Raw genomic sequence first — 18,955 nt, 5'->3', positions numbered from 1 at the left:
CTAACCAACAGAGCCACCCAGGTGCCCCAACTTTTAATATTTTAATAGTAATGACTTCACTTACTACCTCCTCTGGGACCTTTTTATTTTAATTCATCCTTATTACCTAATTTTATTTTTTTTTCAAAATCATTGGCTCATTTCTCCTCCCTTTGTCTGTCTCTGTGTGTCTTTGTCTTCATATCTCTACACACACACAGACACGTATGCACGCACGCTCACAGACACACATACCTGGACCTCTTGGCTTGACATCTTCACAGGTAAATTCCTTGAAAGAGTTGTCTTCAGTTGCTGGCTTGAAATCTTATTGTCCCCTCATGCCTCTGCCTGGTTTAGTCTGAAATCTCTAGTCATTATATTACTACTCTGGCAAAGCCACCACTCTGTTTGTCACTAAATCCAGTGGACATCTTCACTGCATAGGATGGTATTGACCATGTGCTTCTGCTCCCACAGATTGACTTGCCCTCCAAAAACTGATGATTCTCTTATGTAAATCATTAACTTAAATTTCTCTTCACAACAATATACTGGTTATGTATTTCTGTCTGGATGTGTCACAGGAAAAACCAACACAGCATATTCAAATTGAACTAATCTTTATGCTTTTATTTAAAACTACTTCCTCCTCCATTTTTTGACTAAAAAACAGATGACACGTTATAATTTAGAAAGTCACAATTCTGACTTTTCACTGTTCCTCTCCTCTCATACCTCAGAATTCACCCAATTCTATTAAATCAAAGTATCAAGTATCCCTGAGAGTCATTCCCTTCTTTCTGCCAATGTCTGTGTAATCATGGTCTGAATGTCCGTCATTCTTCCCCTCAACTGCAGGGTCACTCCCCGCCCAAGCTTCTCTCCATGCCTCCATGCTGTCCTGCACTCTTCTCCACCTTGCAACCAGACTTATAATTTTTATATAATTTTGGTAGTATCCTTCTCCTGCATAAATCATTTGAATTGCTGGGGTGCCTGGGTGGCTCAGTTGGTTAAGTGTCAGACTCTTGATTTCAGCTCAGGTCATGATCTCAGGATTGTGAGGTCAAGCCCCACGTTGGGTTCCATGCTTAGTGGGGAGTCTGCTTGAGATTCTCTTCCTCTCTCTCTCTCTCTGCCCCCCCACCCCACATGTGTACATGCTCTCTCTCTCTCTGTCTCTAAAATAAATAAATCTTTTAAAAAATAAATCATTTGAATTGCTTCTTATTATCCAAGGGAAAAAAATCTAAATTTTATAATATTACATGGCTTATAATTTGGATGACCAAAATTTCTTGTTTGCATGAGGCACTCCCAGTTGTCCCAGGACAGTCCCAGTTTATATACATTATCCTGGTGTCATTATTAAAGACCGCCCCCTTTGATTCTCAAGGGTATCCTAGTTTATAAGCTAAATCACACAGTCACTTTACTTAAATTTTTTTTTAATAATTCCACCTTTATTTTCTAGTATTGTATTTTACTATCCCTTCAATTGCATTCCTAAGTCCCATTCGTACTAAATTCCTTTCAACCTTCACTAATGGTTTTTCGCCAGTGGACCTTAACACATGAAGTTTCTTCTGACAGGTCTACTCCCCAGGCCCCAGCTTTGCCTTGGTAACTACTTCTAATCCTTTGTATCTCAGTCTTAATATCATTTTTTCTGAGACATAGTCCATGGCCCTGCTTGGACTGTGTTAGGTAACCCTGTTTGTCATTGACATAGCATATTATTTTTTTATAGTAGCCCTACTTATTTTTTTCCATTATTAACAATTACTTACCGAATACCTAATATGTGCCAGACACTCATAAGTTTTTGTGATAAATTAGTGAACAAATAGATAAAGATCCCTACCTCACGGATCTTATGTTCTATCACAGAGAAGACTGGCAATAAACAACACATAAAAAATAAGGAAATAATTTAGTGTGTTAGAAGGTGATAAGTAATAAGAGAAAAGAAAGAAGGCAAATGAGCTAATAAAACAGTTTATGAATTCTGGAGAGACTGAATTTTTAAATGAGGTGGTTAGCAAGCCTCATTGAAAAGATGATGTTTGAGAAAATATTGAAGAAAATGAAAGAATTAGCCTTGTGGATATGTGGAGGAAGAACATTCCTCACAGATAATAGCTACTACAAAGCCTTTATGGGAAGCCTGACTGGGTGTTCCAGGAACAGTAAAAAAGTTCTTGTGACTCAAACACAGTGGGCAATGATCGGTTATAGGAGACGAGGTGGAAGAGGTAATACAGGACAGATTGTGTTTGGGCTTTTAAACTCAAAGTAAGGATTATTTTTTCTACTCTGAATGAAAGATAGTCATTGCAAGTTTTAAGCAGAGCAATGGCATGATCTCACCTATGCTAACCTATGTTTTAATACAGTCACTTTGGCTGCTGTTGAGATCCTTGGTTTGGCCCAAGGATCAGAGTACTTTCAAATTGAGGTGGTAAGAAGGAGAAAATTCTGGGTATACTTTGAAGACAGAGTAACAGGATTCACTGATGATTGAAAGCAAACTATGAGAAAAAGAGAAGTGTGAAGAACCCCAGGGTTTTTGGTTTAAGCAACTGGAAAAAGGGAATGGCCATCCACTGAGATAGGGAAGGCTTGGGGAGTGCAAGTTTGATGGGAAATGGGTAAAAAGTTCAGTTTGAGACACACTGAACTTCACATGTTGTTAGACATTGAGAGGAAGATGTCGAACAGGAAGTTAGATATAAAAGTCTAGAGTTCAGGAAAGAGGTATACACTGAAAAAGTAAATTTGGGGTTCCTGAGCTTATGTATTATATTTAAAGCTATGAGACTGAACAAGATCATTGATGAAATGAGTATGGACAGAAAAGGGATAAAGACAAAGGACTAAATCCTACAGGATTTCAACATTAAATATCAGGGAGATGAGAAGAAACCCGCAAAAGAATCCAAGAAAGAGCCACTGGCAAGGAAGTAGGAAAACCTGGTGTGGTGTCCTGAAATCCAGTGTATCATGATAATGGAGTGATCTGCTACATCAACGGCCACTAATAGTTCAAATAACATGAGAATTGAAAACTGGCAAGTGAATGTGACAAAACAGTGACCATCACTCTTTCATTGGAGAGATAGTAGAAAATGGCAGATCAGAGGGGTTTATGACAGAATGGTTGAATTTATGGTTGACAGAGTTGAATTTAAACAGGAATTTAAACAGGGTTTGCTTTTTTTTAATCTATTTTTTTATTAACATATAATGTATTATTTGTTTCAGGTGTACAGGTCTGTGATTAATCAGTGTTACACAACTCACAGCACTCAACCCTCCCCCAATATCCATCACCCAGCCACCCCATCCCTCCCATCTCCCTCCACTCCAGCAACCAAACAGGGTTTGCTTTTGCCAAGAATGTAAGGGAACAAAAATGTGGCAAGGGAACCAAGAGTATATGCACGTGAATAATCATAATGCTTAAATATGGAATTTAAGATGGGTAAAAAGAGAAGACAGAACATGAAGGGAGTGAGGGAGATTATTCAAACTTGATATTATAACTAGAAGTTTTAGAAGAGTAAAACTTTAGCTGAAGTTGACACACAAATGAGAATGACCCGAAAAGATAGGAAATAGTGGTGGTTAGAGGATGAATGTGTGAAATGAATAAATGCAGTGAGGCTGTTAATGGTTATAACAAGGTCTAAAAAGTGCAGAAGTGAGGGGCTTCAGATGAAAATGATTTCTTTAGTGAATTCAAGGAAGTGAGAAGGCTTACCTATCTGTATTTTTAACACATTGGATGAGGCAGGAATAGTGTTGTGAATTGAATTGTGAACCAAAATTCCTATGTTGAAATCCAACCCCCAGTACCTCAGAATGTGACCTCTATTGAAGCTAAGGTCTTTACAGAAGTGATCAAGTTAAAATGAGGTCATTAGGGTGGGCTCTAATCCACTATGACTGGTTTCCTTCTAAGAAGAGGAAATTAGGACACAAAGACACATCCAAGGAAGACAATGAGAAGGAACATAGGTAGAAGATGACCATCTCCCAGCTGAGGAGTGAGGCCTGGAACAGACCCTTCCCTCACAGCCCTCAGAAGAAACCAATCCTGCCAACACCTGGATTTTAGACTTCCAGCCTCTAAAACTGTGAGGAAATAAATTTCTGTTGTGTAGACCACCTGGTCTGCGGTACTCCATTATGACAGTCCTGACAAACTAATGTGCATAGTATTGGAGAAACTGATTAGAAACATTAAGAAATAAGTAGAATGACATAGGATTAGTCACCAAACAAAGCAGTGAAAGATAGTGGTGATAGAATCTGAAGATCTGGGATACAAAGCTGGGATTTTAGAAAGAATAAAAGGAAAAGAGTCTGAAAGAGTCTGTGAGAACACTGAGGGTATTTACCCACCACCTTTTTAAAGGGCTGAGGGGAAGATGTTGTGGAAGAATCAGTTTTTGTTAAGCAAAGGAAATGTTCAAAGAAGAGCTTGTTTCTGTAATTGTAACTACTTTTTGAATTGTTTTCCCTGCTAGATTCTAAGCAGAAAAGAAGGAACAAGTTTGTTGAAACTCTCATGTTTGTTTGCAGTCAGGGAATTGAAGGATTTCTTCCATAATAAGTTCTGTTTTCTCTCTGAATTCGGCAATGTGGTCATCTGCAGAGGATAAATATTATACATATGAATTTTAACTTAAAACCTTAGGATGTCAAACATTTGAAAATAGAGCTACCATACGATCCAGCAATTGCACTACTGGGTATTTACCCCAAAGATACAAATGTAGGGATCCGAAGGGGTACATGCGCCCCAATGTTTATAGCAGCAATGTCCACAATAGCCAAACTGTGGAAAGAGCCAAGATGTCCATCGACAGATGAATGGATAAAGAAGAGGTGGTATATATACACAATGGAATATTATGCAGCCATCAAAAGGAATGAGATCTTACCATTTGCAACGACGTGGATGGAACTGGAGGGTGTTATGCTGAGTGAAATAAGTCAATCAGAGAAAGACATGTATCATATGACCTCACTGATATGAGGAATTCTTAATCTCAGGAAACAAACAGGGTTGCTGGAGTGGTGGGGGGTGGGAGGGATGGGGTGGCTGGGTGATAGACATTGGGGAGGGTATGTGCTATGGTGAGCGCTGTGAATTGTACAAGACTGATGAATCACAGATCTGTACCTCTGAAACAATTAATGCAAAATATGTTAAGAAAAAAAAAGAAGAAGCTAGCAGGAGGGGAAGAATGAAGGGTAGTAAGTCGGAGGGGGAGATGAACCATGAGAGACGATAGACTCTGAAAAACAAACTGAGGGTTCTAGTGGGGGGATGGGTTAGCCTGGTGATGGGTATTAAAGAGGGCATATTCTGCGTGGAGCACTGGGTGTTATGCACAAACAATGAATCATGGAACACTACATCAAAAATTAATGATGTAATGTATGGTGATTAACATAACAATAAAAAATTTAAAAAACCTTAGGATGTAAATCATGGCTTTTCTTTATTTTTGTAAATCAAATTTATAAAATTTAATTTTTAATCAATTCTACATACCTACTAAATAGAAATTTTAATCTTATTTTCTCTAGGATCCCCATTCACCCCTTACCCAAAGATAAATGAATTATAGATTAATCCTTATTTATGGTGCTAAAAATTGGATGAGCATAAAGTTTCTGATGGCAACAATCTTTACCTTTGCTCTGATATTGGAATTGCTGAGTACTGGTCCCCATATCTTTTTCTCAGAAACAGCAGTTCTGGGAATGTTCATATATTCCCATCACATGAAGGCTTCCCCACGAACTAAAGACACACTAGGCTTCCCCTCCTGCTAATCTGAGTTTTGTGTGTATGAAGAGGTACAAGTCTCTGAAACTTAAATTGATTTCAGTTTTGAGAAATACTCGGATATTCTCACCAGACTTGTGCTACCAACTCTCACCCTCAAAAACATTTCCTGTTTATCCCTCCTTCGGTGGAGACATGTAATTGCTTCAGAGGTTTTAGAAATCAGTTGCTGAGCTCTCTTTCCATGGTACAAGGAAAAAGATGCTAAAATCCATTAGTTTTATTCCCCCTTTAAAAACTTCTGCTGTAATAGTAAAGGAGATGACAAGGTCAGAGGTTTGAGAGAAGTGGCGAGTGTTTTAATAGGTGTTTCAAATGGGACAAAGTGAGGTCTGAGGGGTTTTAGACAGATAACCAGGTATTAGTGCATAAATGAAGTGAGTGGTAGAGAAATATGATGGCACTCATCAGTTAAGGTGTATTATTTTCTTCAGAAGGGGAGAGACATCAGCTTTCCATAAATTGATGTTTAAATTAATTCTGAAATTCCAATAAAAAAATCCCAAAGGAATTTTTTTCTTCTGTTTACTCTTGACTACCCCCCAGTATTCAAAAGCCTTAAACTATTTAGGTTTTGCTGTTACTACTGCCTCAAGGTATTTCCACAGCTTGAGTACTCACTATTGTCTTTTGAGTGAAAAATCAAAGGTCATGATTGCAGAGTAGCCTTCCCGAACACCGACCACCTGGTGAAAATTCATTCCTTCAACTGCTCCCAACCCCAGTGTTCTTTACCACATCATTTTCTTTTATTTTCTGCATGGTATTTACCATTATCTAAAATGACTTTTTTCATTTATTTGTCTACTTGGTTATTTTAAAGATAAACCTTTATGTGTAGAAGCATTATCTTATTCCCTGCATATCCCAAGTGCGTAGGATAGTGTTTTCCATGCAGTAGGTGATCAATAAATATTTGTTGAATAAATATAAAATATTAATGGTTCTAATATAAAAAGAGTGGTTACAAATCAGCAAGAGAATAAGAACAAAATGGGGGAAAAGGATATAATGAGAAATCCACTATACTGAAAAGGCCAAAATTTTATTTGTTAATTTTAAATAAATGTAAATTGAAACAAGGTATTTTTTTCCCTTTAAATTCCTAACTATTTCGGGCTTTCACAAATCTTATGTTTTGTGCAATAGAACTAGACTCAGCAAATACACTTTGCACAAATGCACAATTTTTTTAATCCATGTAGGCAAAAATGTCCACATGGGAAAGAAATAACCTGTAAGATTAAAGGGTAAACAATAATATATTTCCCAGTTATACTGGTTGTATTTCATTTTGATCATTAAATGTTGATTATCATCTAGGTGGGAAATGCTTTGATGGATTTTTATGTTTCCTTGTTGCAGGTACTGTGGCTATAGACTTGCAAGACACAAGCTGTAGATCAACAAGTGGCCCCACCCTGTCTCTTCCTACGGAGGGAAGCAAAGAAATCAGAAGACCTAGCATTGCTCCCGTTCTAGAGGTTGCAGATACATCATCAATTCAAACATGTGATCTTCTAAGTGATCAATCAGAAGATGAAACTACACCAGATGAAGAAATGTCCGCAAACTTAGAGTATGTTTAGATATTCTAGAACAGTTGTAAGATTTACTAGAATTTGTGCTACTATGGGGCGCTAATGTCCTTACCTTTTGTATATCCTAGAATCAATTCCACATACTTCTACCAGAACACCCTTCCTATTAGCCAGTATTTCCATTACCTACAAAGTATTTTAAGACCTCAAATTTCTGGCTTCAACATATATTTCCAGGATCAGTTTTCTCCAAATTTTATCCTTAAAGAAGAAAATATATAAATTGGTATTTTCATGATTGCGTGTTTTTGTTAATTATATTGTACTTTCTACTTTTAATTTATTTCCTTCCATATCCATATTAAAGTTCGGTCATTATTCAATGACATGTAGTGCAGGTTTCCACCATTAAGCTTCCCTTCCTTATCTTAGCGTTCAGAGGTATTTTTCATATGGTATACATCAATAATATTTTGAATGAATGAATACATGAGGTACTAGTTCTCTTTACTATGCTTCCATAATACATAGTGCCAGTGTACATGCTATTAATCACATTTTAGTCTTCAGTAAGTTTTGTTTACTTGTCTTAGTCACATATTATATTGCTATTTTTTGAGGAAAGCACAGTGGTCAGCAGTCTTGATAATAGAGTCTGAAAGAGTTTATTTCCCATGTAAGTTCCACCCTATACTGGTTATGTGCAAGTGACTGATTAAACAGTCTGAACCACAGTGTCTATATCTGTAAAGGGGGTATAATTACTGCCTCATAATGTTCAGATGTAGATTAATTGAGAATGGAGAAGTGCTTAGGACACTGCTTTGTGCTGAGTAAGCATTCAATGAGTAATAATTACTAGGAGGTGTAGTAATACTAGTAGTAGTAATGGCGGTGGTAACACCATTTAAACACTAGTCCCAATATCTTTCATATAATAGATGTTCAGTTAATGTTGATGTTAACGTTGAATTGAACTAAAATGAACTGAAATATAATTGAAACTTAAAAAAAAATCCTTCTTTTAATCCTTCACACTTTAAAAAAAGTTTTATTACAAGGAAGTTTGATGTTCCTGCAGAACACAATCCACTCTCCAAGAAATCAAGAGTACTCAAATTTGTTTGTGAAATATTTGATGGGAACAAGGAGAGGTTTGACTGCCAGTGTTATTTCTAGAAATGATGTTGTGTGGTGTGATTGAAATTCTTTCTTTACATATCCTTCTGAAAAGATTGAGAGGTGGATTTTTTCTTTTAAGCAAACTGAAAAAGATATTGAAATAATAGTGGAGATTATCAACTTCTAAATTTGCAAAATGTGTACCATCTTATCCTCCTAGCTAATAATGTCTGAAAAACAGTTTAAACTAGGTTTGGGAAATTTCTTGGCTTTGAAGGTAATTTTTACTGAGAAAAGAGTTTTCATATTAGATAGAGGAATTTTGCCTCTACCAAATTTTATTTCTTAATTTTCATTTATGCTGCTACTTTTTGGTAGTCTTATTTTGAAAATTAATATAGTTGTGATGTGCATGCAGGTGGCTACTTTCATAGAGTCAGCAAATAATTATCTTTGATAATATTTTAAGCATGTTTCCATCAATATTCTGTTTTTGGTGGGTGTTTGAATAATTAACTGAACTGTTTACTCCTTTGTGGTCGTTCATTCATAACTAATGAATATTAATGGAGTAAATCATAATAAGTCATTTTGCTTTAAATGTGTTTTATAAAAATTAATATTGCAGTTTAAAAAAATCTTTCTAAATCTTTTAAACCAAGGAATGGCAAACTTTTCCTAAAAGGAACCAGCTAATAAATATTTGAGACTTTACGGACCATATAATCTTTGCTGCACCAATCCAACTATTTTTGAAGCACCCATAGACAATACATAAAACGAATGAGCATGGCTGTGTTCTAAAAAAACTTCACTTATGGATATTTAAATTTTAATTTCATGTAATTTTTGTGTGACATGAAATATTCTTCTTTTTTTTCCCAATTAAAAATGTTTTTCCAAACATTTAAAATAAAAAAAACAAAAAAAAGTTTTAATTCACAAAACCAGCCGATAGGCTAGATTTGGTCCATGGGTCCTAGCTTGCTTATCCCTATTCTTAACTATTTCTTTTTTTTTTTAAAGATTTTATTTATTTATTTATTTATTTATTTATTTATTTATTTATTTAACAGAGAGAGAGAGAGAGAGAGAGAGAGCATAAGTAGGCAGAGCGGCAGACAGAGGGAGAGGGAGAAGCAGGCTCTCCACTGAGCAGGGAGCCCGATGCGGGGCTCGATCCCAGGACCCTGGGATCATGACCTGAGCCGAAGGCAGCTGCTTAACCAACTGAGCCACCCAGGCGCCCCTCTTAACTATTTCTTTATCAAAATGTAATTGCAACATAAAGAGTTGCACCTAATTTTATAAAAATAGAGACACATGGCTATAACTTAATTGTCCAACTATGTGTGCTTTATTCAAGGTAACTCAAATATTTCATATTGTTTTACAGATATGCTAAAGGCTACCCACCTTACTCTCCATATATAGGAAGTTCACCCACTTTTTGTCATCTCCTTCATGAAAAAGTGCCATTTTGCTGCTTAAGACTAGACAAGGTAAGCAATTGTTGTTTTCTCCAAAACCGAAATTATAGCATTTTGTAATTACATATATTTAAATAATTCTGTATAGGCTTTTGACTAAAATATGTTTAAAGACCATTATCTTTTCAAATGTAAATACAATACATAAAATGGTGAATTGTACTTTCTTAACTGTACTAAAGATTACCCAAATGCTTTACCCTTCTACTAAAGTACCCGATTAGTCAGTCAGTCATGTTTTTAAAGAGGAAATCAAAGGTGCCAGAACCTCAAACCTATGAACTCTCAACATCGAGAGTCTCTCGAAATCACTTTGGCCAATTTTGCACTATTTATTTTGCAAGGCATTGTTGCCTCAAAACTTAATGTGGAATTGCTCAGCATGGTGAAATGAGCTTGTCTATGTGTTAGCCACAAAGATTCATTATTGACTAGACTGAAAGCTAGTATCAGTGTTGTGGTTATTATCTCCTTTCCTAAAGATTTTATTGCAGCTCTTGATTCTTGCTCAGATGTTCTAAAGGAGCCATTCAAAACAGAAAGATTACAAGAATGTAAACATTTTTAAATCTCTTTCCCAAGATGGCCACTGGGCATTATCTGTATAAGAGCTTGTTCTCTTGATGAATAAGAAAGCAGATAAAAAGAAGATTCTCAAATCCTCCACCTCCCAGAAATTAAAATGTGCTGCTAATTCTAACCAGGAATTTATTCTTTTACTCTAAATTTTGGAGTTTAACAAGAGTTAAAATCCCAGCTCTCTGCTTATAGGCTTTGCAATTTGGGTAAATAACTTCGCCATTACATTTCAGTTTCCATATCTGTAAAATGATTGTAATTTTAATATGAGCCTCATCAGGTTCTCGTGAGAATTCTGTGAATTAGCGCAAGCAAAATGCTTAACACAGTGCCAGGAAGTTAATAAATGAGTAGGCACCTAATGCGTTTTGTTAGTATTCTTGCTACTATTACTTTTTTATAAAAATAAACATCATGAAGCCTGGCTGTTACTGTCACTCTTGAGGAAGAATAGCGGAACATTAGAAAATCTTTGCCATTGCTCCCAAAGATTCCTCTGTGTCCATTAAGCTGGACAGTCCCATCTTTCAATGCCTTTTTTTTTTTTTGGCCCTTGTTTTAATTTACTGTCTGCAGTATTTGTTACTGCTGACTAGCTGTGTATTTTTGGTAACATTAATAAATCTTAAGCTTCAGGATTCCTTCACCTGGATTGGCCTCTTCTAAGAACCTGTGATTTATTTTTTTAAAATTTATAATATTTGTGTTATTTTCCATAAAGAGGATTCCCCAAGGCCCCACAAAACCTGGATTCACTTCTGGTAACATTTTTTTTTTTCTTATCAGAGAGAGAGAGAGCAAGAGCAGAGGGAGGGGCAGAGGGAGAAGCAGGCTGCCCATTGAGCAAGGAGCCGGATATGGGACTCAATCCCAGGACCCTGAGATCATGACCTGAGCCAAAGGCAGCTACTTAACAGACTGAACCACCCAGGTGTCCCTGCATTTTACTTTTTAACACATAGTTCAAGAAAAAAAAAAAAACATACTGGGAGATCAAAGAGTGGACATGATTTATCTCCAAGCAGGGAACCTGATACAATTGAAAAGCTAAACTTTCAGAGATAAGGATTGGCGAAGAAACAATAGAGGGTCTTTTAAAGCCAAAGACTCTGAACTGTCTCTCTCTCTCTCTCTCTTTTTTTTTTAACCATACTAAGAAGGCAAAGTTTCAGAATGCTGTTGACTGGCTGATGACATCTGGTATTATCCTTTATTTATTTAGCATTGGTGGCTGGAGGTAGTGGTCTGTTATGTAAATGAACGCTTACCTGGCAATCAAGAGATGGGATTAAACAGTCAATCCTACTGCATCTGTGAAGTGTGTGAGTTGGGATTACTTGCCCAGTTCATTCTACAGCAGTATCAACAAACTGGTTCCTGATCAAGGTTTATCAACACTAAATTCCCTGTTTTCTCCTTGTTTTATTTTGTTTTTTTTTTCTTCTAATTAAGCTACTTCTGAATCTTCTAAATTAATTATTTTTCCTCATTTTATCTCATAAATATTGAAGTTCTTAATAATCTCAACATCACTTGTCACTCTTCTCCTTCCATGACCTCTTTGTGAGTAACCTTTTTCATTCCCTCATGTGGTTGTGGATCCTACTTACATTAGTAAATCTCCAGTCATACTTCCAATGAAGACTTACTCTTTCCTTTTTAAAAAATCATTTCCCCTTTCCTTCATTCTTTTTTTTTTTAAATGTCTTAAGCATTCTGGATTCATTTTCCTACTGATTACAACTTTTGAAATTCTCTTACTAAAGTCCTATTAGTGTTAAATTCTGTCAATTTCAGTTTTTCCTGGAAATGTCCTTATTCTTGAAAGACAGATTTGTTGGGTGTCCTGTTCCAGGATGAGTTTTCTTTTTCTTTTAACCCATTAGAATTTTGTTTACTGCTTTATGGGTTCCATGTTGCTATTGAATTGTTGGCCATCATTCTAGTTTGTATTCTCTGTGGGTGGTCTCTCTTTTCTGTCTGGATCTTTTAAAGATCTGATTGATTGTCTGGTTGTTTTGCATTTTTATTACCATGCATATGAATCTGGATTTTTATTTATTTCCTTGAATTAGGATTCACTGGAGTTCCAGAACCTGAGGACTTGGGTATTTCATTAATTCTAGAAAATCCTTAGTTAATATTTACTTGAATAGGGCTTCTTTCTGATACTTTCATCTCGTTTTCAGGTATTCTGTTTAAATGTATGTTAGACATTGTCATACTACCTTCCAAGTATCTTAATTTTACCATACTACTTTATATCTCTTTTCTTCTCACATTCTGAGTAATTACATCAACTCTGTCTTGCAGTTGACCCCTTCACATGCATCAAATGTGCAATCTAACCCATTGTTTGAGTTTTTATTTTTAATTGTTATACTTTTTAGTTCTAGAATATGTATTTCTTTTAACATCTACCTGAATATTTTAAGTAGCCTCTTGTTCTTTGTTCATACTTTAAATGTTATTTCTTTAAACATAGTAAACACGTTCATTTTTTCTGTTCTGAATCTAATAGCAACAAAATCTGTAGTCTTTGTGAGTCTAATTCTATTGTTTATTGTTTCTGCTGACTCATGGTGCCTTGTTCCCAACAGCATTTTGTAATTTTTTTTATTAAAGATAAAAAGTAGAGAATATTCCAGAATAGGTGATGAATCCACAAAGAATCAACTAATCTCAACCCAAATAAAAAGAAACCCACAGAGAGGCCTAGAAAGATAAAAGAGCAGAACACTAAAACAGTTCTCCATGCAGATAATTTAGTTTAAAAGAATTTGGTTTAATAACGTTAAGTCCAGTAAGTACTAGCTCTCTAGAAAATAGCAAAATACCCTCAAGATAACAATGAGTTTTGATAATGTATTGTTACTGTTTTGTTGTTATTATTAGTATTGGTATTTTATTTTTGTGTATTTCTATTATTATCTTGCCAGCTCAGGTATACATTTAGACAACTAGTGTTTTCTTTTTTTGTTTTTTAACAACAAAGAAATCTTTCTTGGTATCCATCCCTTTAGATGTTCAGTACTTGGAATGTTCCAAGGTCATTTAATTATAATATTATTATATTTCTGGAAATGAAAGTCAGAGGTAGATTTTTTCCAGCTTTCTTGAGGTATGATTGACAAATAAAAATTGTATATATTTAAAATATATAACATGATTTTTTTGATATACATATACATTATGGTAATTTTTAAATATAGATACCCAGATGTCATCTAGCAATATGTTTTAGTTTACAGCAGAACATGTGCACACACATATTTCTGACTTTTTCTTCCCCCATATTAAGCTACACACTTAAAATTCATTTGTCTTGTCCATGCACACCTTCACTTCCTGAAGCAGGCTGGAGAACTGGGCATAGAAAAATGTAACTATTTTCAAATTTGTTATAAAATAAAGGATTTACTAGGTTAGATTAATTTTACTTTTCCATATATCCTAAATTTTTTCAGCAAATTTTAGTGGAGTATAAAAATGGCATTTCTTTGTATAATTTTTCTTCTCTAGAGTTGCCAGCATAACTACTATGAGGACGCAAAAGCCTATGGATTCAAAAATAAGCTAATTATAGTTGCAGCTGAAACAGCTGGAAATGGATTGTATAATTTTATTGTTCCTCTCAGGGCATATTATAGACCAAAGAAAGAACTTAATCCCATAGTACTGCTATTGGACAACCCGTAAGTATATTTTAAAATACCCAAACAAGACAAAGAGTTTTTAATATTATATCAAAAATTATTTATTCTAATTTGCTTAGAATATTTTAAATCAGATACATTATGGCACATGATTCATTGGGAGATATATTTTGTGCTATGGTACAAAACAATCATTGAATATGGTTGTTTCACAAATACTCCTTAAAACATCACTGGAACACTCTGAGCTTTTTATTTAAAACTATTTTGCAAGTGGTCATCACTCAGTACCAATGGGAAACATGCCATCGAAATAATTACAGTTATTTTCCTTAAATTAATCAACTAGCCTGGAAAATTTCTGCCAAAACTGGACAATTTTTTTGGTCTTTCTAAAGAACCATTAATTATCAACCAAGCATATTAATGATCCATTCTTAATTGGTACTATGACACATCATCATAACTTAATGTGATTCTTCCACTGTTAAAATATATATTTTATAATATAATATGAATAATTAATGCTTTACCATGATCACTTATTTTGAAAATGTTGGATTGATATACTCTTGTGAAATAAGACTACTTAAGCATTTAAAAATCCTTGTGCAAATATAAATGTAGGTCATGAATGCAGTGGTCAAACCCATTGTATCCTAAAGTTATGATATTTTTCTCTGTGACTCAAATTGGTAGCAGATGGTCCTTAGATCAATACCATATTTTAGGATCCTCCAACTCTCCTCTTAAATTCTAAAGTGATGCAAAATTTCAGGATAAACTAAATGAGGCCAAAATCTGTTGCCTTGTCTCTGCCTTTAAAATTTATCAAAAGAAGTTCTTGAAAACAAAAATATCTTTCCACTATAACTTCATAACATCATTTATAGTGAATATACCAATATCAAGACACTCATTGATGCATCTTTTTTAGCATCATTATTACAATGATAATCAACTCTAAAAATTGTGAAGACTCTAGAGGTTTCAGTTGAAACATTTTCAGATATGATGACTCAGTGACTTTCCTGATACCACTTCGGTGTCCAAGGAAAGGTCAGGTAAATTTAGGGCAGGTATGGGGAAGAGAAACTTGGACCCATCGTCAGAAGAAAGAAAAGCTTAATGAAACAAATCTTAGGAGGATGAAAGTTGGGTTGCCGGATGGCTATGGCAATGGAGTGGTTGTGAAACACCTCCAAGGCCTTTGAATCTATCCCTAGTTCTAGAACCTTTCTGGCAGGAAGCTCTAAGGGACTGGCTAAACTGGCACACAAGAAATGCTCAATTGACCCTGTGAATTCTAATGCCATCAGGTTTTGGCTCTTTTTGCTTATGGTGTGTCTGTTCCCTTAAGATAGAATTTAAGGCAGGGGTATTTACAAGTTGATTGTTGATTGACCTATAGCATCCCCATCTTGTATGTCTTGGATCAGAGTGGATCCTCTGAGCTCCCAGAATACAAAGAGGAAGATAGGAAGAGTCTTGAAAAAGTAGAGCTGTGCTTATAGCATCCCTAAGGTAAAGCAAAGGGTAAAGGCTGACCTTTCCCCTGTTTTACATTGTTTCAAGGTAAATTTCTTGTTCTAATGTGTGAATCTAGTTGGGTTCCTGGACCTAATTTCAACGTGTGTATGTGTTGGTGGGTGATTTCCAACATCCCCAACAAGCATCACTTGAGACACCAACTGGGAGTCCTACAATTCAAGTTGATTCTGACAATATTACTATCTAGGTTAAGGGTTCAGTCCTACAAGATTGCACCCTTCCCTTCAGAAGCCACTCACAAACTTTAGCTTATATCAACTCTGTTTCTGACTGACCGGCTATAGGTTAGAGGTTCCAGTGGCCCCTTTCTTGGGCTTCAGATGCTACTCACAAGTCCAGGTTGTTTAGCTATATTTCTGACTGACAGACTAGAAATCAGAGTTCCCTACTCAAGTACCATTAATTTGCTAGAACAGCTCACAGAACTGAGAGAAAAATTTTACTTACCAAATTTCTGGTTTATTTAAAAAGATGTAACCCAGGAGCAACCAGAAGGAGGAGACACAAAGGACAAGCTATGGGGAAAGGGCATGGAGTTTTCATGCCCTCTCTAAGGGCACCACTATTGCTAAATCTCCATGTGTTCCCCAACCCAGAAGCTCCCCAAATTCCTTCCTTTGGGTTTTTATGGAGGGGTCATTACATAGACATAATTAGTTAAATCATTGGCCATTGGTGGTTGAACTCAAACTCCAACCCCTCCCCCCCTTCAGAAATCAGGGGATGGGACTAAAAGTTCCAACCCTCTATTCATGGTTGGCTCCCCTGGCAACAAGCCCCCAAAAGGGGTGCTTTCCAAAAGTCACCTCATTAACATCAACCCAGTTGTGGTGGAAAGGAGCTTGTTATGAATAACAAGACACCCATTTCACTTTTATGGCTCTGAAGTGATATCAGGAACTGAGGACAAGAGAACAAATATTTTAATGAAAGATGCTCCCATTGTTTTTATCCTCGGGAAATTTCAAGCATTTTGGGAGCTATGACCCAAGAACCATGGATGATCTGAATGTCCAAATATAGATTTCTTATAAATCACAATATTGCACCTCCCCAAAGAATCCATCTCTCCAAATTTTAGGGTGGTGTTCACTTCATGGACTAGAGATAATCTCTTCTCTATCTTAATATCTAGTTTTATTAAGTAATCCCATCTCAGCATCACTAATACCCCTTTGTCCACCTTATGATCCCATTGATCAGGTGGCAGGGGCTAGCATTCCTTAACATGTGCACCTTATGTAGATTTTTGAATGGCTGTAACTAAATCAGTCCCTTTAGGTTTGGTTTTCAATAAACAGGTTGCCAAAATGCCCAATTATTGATGGATTGGTTGATTGATTGATTTGTAATTTAGAATTTTCAAAGCAAGTAGTTGTTTTTATAGTCTTAATTCCTGAATCTGGCCAATCATAGAAAAACCCCAAAATTCTGTTTCTCTTAATTACTGGCAAATTGGTCAGTATTTCTGTGTAAATCTAAATATAGCTTTTATCAGAGAGTATTTTGTTGGAATAACACCATACAGGTCATTTAATAAAATTAATATTCTTTACTTCTACCCTCTGTTCATAATAGTAATAATTGTTGAACATTTACTATGTCAGTCATCATACTAGACATTTTACCTTTATTTTACATTTTATTCCCCTTAGAAATATATTCACATCATATAGCGATGATTTATCCTCAGAGAGATGTAGCAAGCAGCTTAAGATCTCAAAGTTTACAAGTTACAATGATAACATTTAAATAAACCAGCTTATGTCACTTTGTTACAGTACTCTTATTTTATAGACAAGGAAAAACAGACCAAAGAAATTAAATGACTATAGTGATATATATAATTCATAGTGCATTGTTCTTTCAACTATATGATCTTGCTTAATTTACAGATTTTTGATATATGCAAAAAATACTCTGTCAATTCTTTTTAGTAACAATATATTTTAACTTTGGATTATTTTGCATTACAAATTTTCTTGCCTTTCTGATGACTTACATTCTGGACTCCAACTATTTCCAGGGTGTTGTTTGTTAGATGATTTTTGTAGGGTTTCACTTTTCTTCCAAAGGGTTAGGATGAAAGTACATGTTGCAAAGTTTATTAGCTTCCCGGTGACTTCCAGAAAGTGGTATCTACCATTTTTATTTGTTGTCTTCTGCTATTTTGGTCAAGAATGAGGAGACAAAAACTAAACACTAATAAATAATGTTCCAGGAAGTTTTATGCAATCATTTTTTTAAAGAATGAGATTCATCCTGCTGTGCCATGACTAGTATTTTGCAATGTATCCTACAGTGTTACAAAGAAATGTGTTGCTTTCTTCTTCAAATTTTTCCATGTTATAAGAATTTATACACTAAAGATTGTGCACACTTTTATAATGATTAGTGGGTTTTGATTTTGTTTTAAATTTACATGAGAATTGCTGGAAATAATATTCAATACATGACTAGGAAGTTTAGTTGAAAGACCAATTAATTTAATATAACAAATAAATAATAACAGATGTCATAAGTAGGAATTTAAAAATGCAAATTAAATTGATAATATTCACAAACATAATATGTCGAAGTAAGTGTTCATAATGTTTCCAAATAGAAAGCCTTCTAGATCTCATTGGGTAACTAAATGGAACCCAGTCACAATGGAAAACATTTTGCACTTGATACTGGCTCATGAGGGGTGGTCTCAGTTCTGATTGGATGGCCATCTGTTTAGTTTGGTCTGTTGTTGTGCCATACTGATTTTAAATATTTTGATTACCACCCTAACCTTAAAGGTCATCTAGTCATCTGATAATATCATTTCATATAAGTGATGGAAACAAAAGTCAAAAGCTTTGGAATATAGTACCCAAAGCTACACAAAGTTGAAGTCCAAGATCCAGGCCTATGTTCCTATTTTTTATATCTTATTTACACAATCCTTTTATTACATCAATCTTCTTTTCATATATAGTGTCAAGTAAACTTCAGCTTATTTCAAAAACAATGATAAATTGTCTGACATATTGGAGTCCTTTATTAAAGACATCCAAATTTTGAACTCATACAGATCTGAGATAAGGTCTAAGCTTATTTACCTTCTTGGTAAAAAGCCTTTTTTGCATGTTATCAAATTTCTCTAAGCTTCAGTTTTCTCATATGTAAAATGAGTAGAACATT

General features: G+C 35.2%; 1 protein-coding gene across 5 annotated transcripts in view; it reads left to right on the top strand.

Moving 5' to 3' along the window:
• Positions 1-18,955, top strand: part of KCNT2 (potassium sodium-activated channel subfamily T member 2) — a 361,260-nt gene that overhangs the window by 259,596 nt on the left and 82,709 nt on the right. For all 5 annotated transcript variants that reach the window (XM_028104755.2, XM_028104754.2, XM_028104753.2 and 2 more), the window contains 3 exons: positions 7,211-7,424; positions 9,905-10,010; positions 14,100-14,272. In XM_028104755.2, the coding sequence (XP_027960556.1) occupies positions 7,211-7,424; positions 9,905-10,010; positions 14,100-14,272 (493 nt within the window). The remainder of the gene's footprint in view (positions 1-7,210; positions 7,425-9,904; positions 10,011-14,099; positions 14,273-18,955) is intronic.

Source organism: Eumetopias jubatus, unplaced genomic scaffold (genome assembly GCF_037043125.1).
Source record: "Eumetopias jubatus isolate StellerSeaLion01/CBP00866 unplaced genomic scaffold, mEumJub1_p1.0 scaffold_12, whole genome shotgun sequence".
Lineage (NCBI taxonomy): Eukaryota > Metazoa > Chordata > Mammalia > Carnivora > Otariidae > Eumetopias > Eumetopias jubatus.
This window is presented reverse-complemented; position numbering and strand designations above follow the sequence as displayed.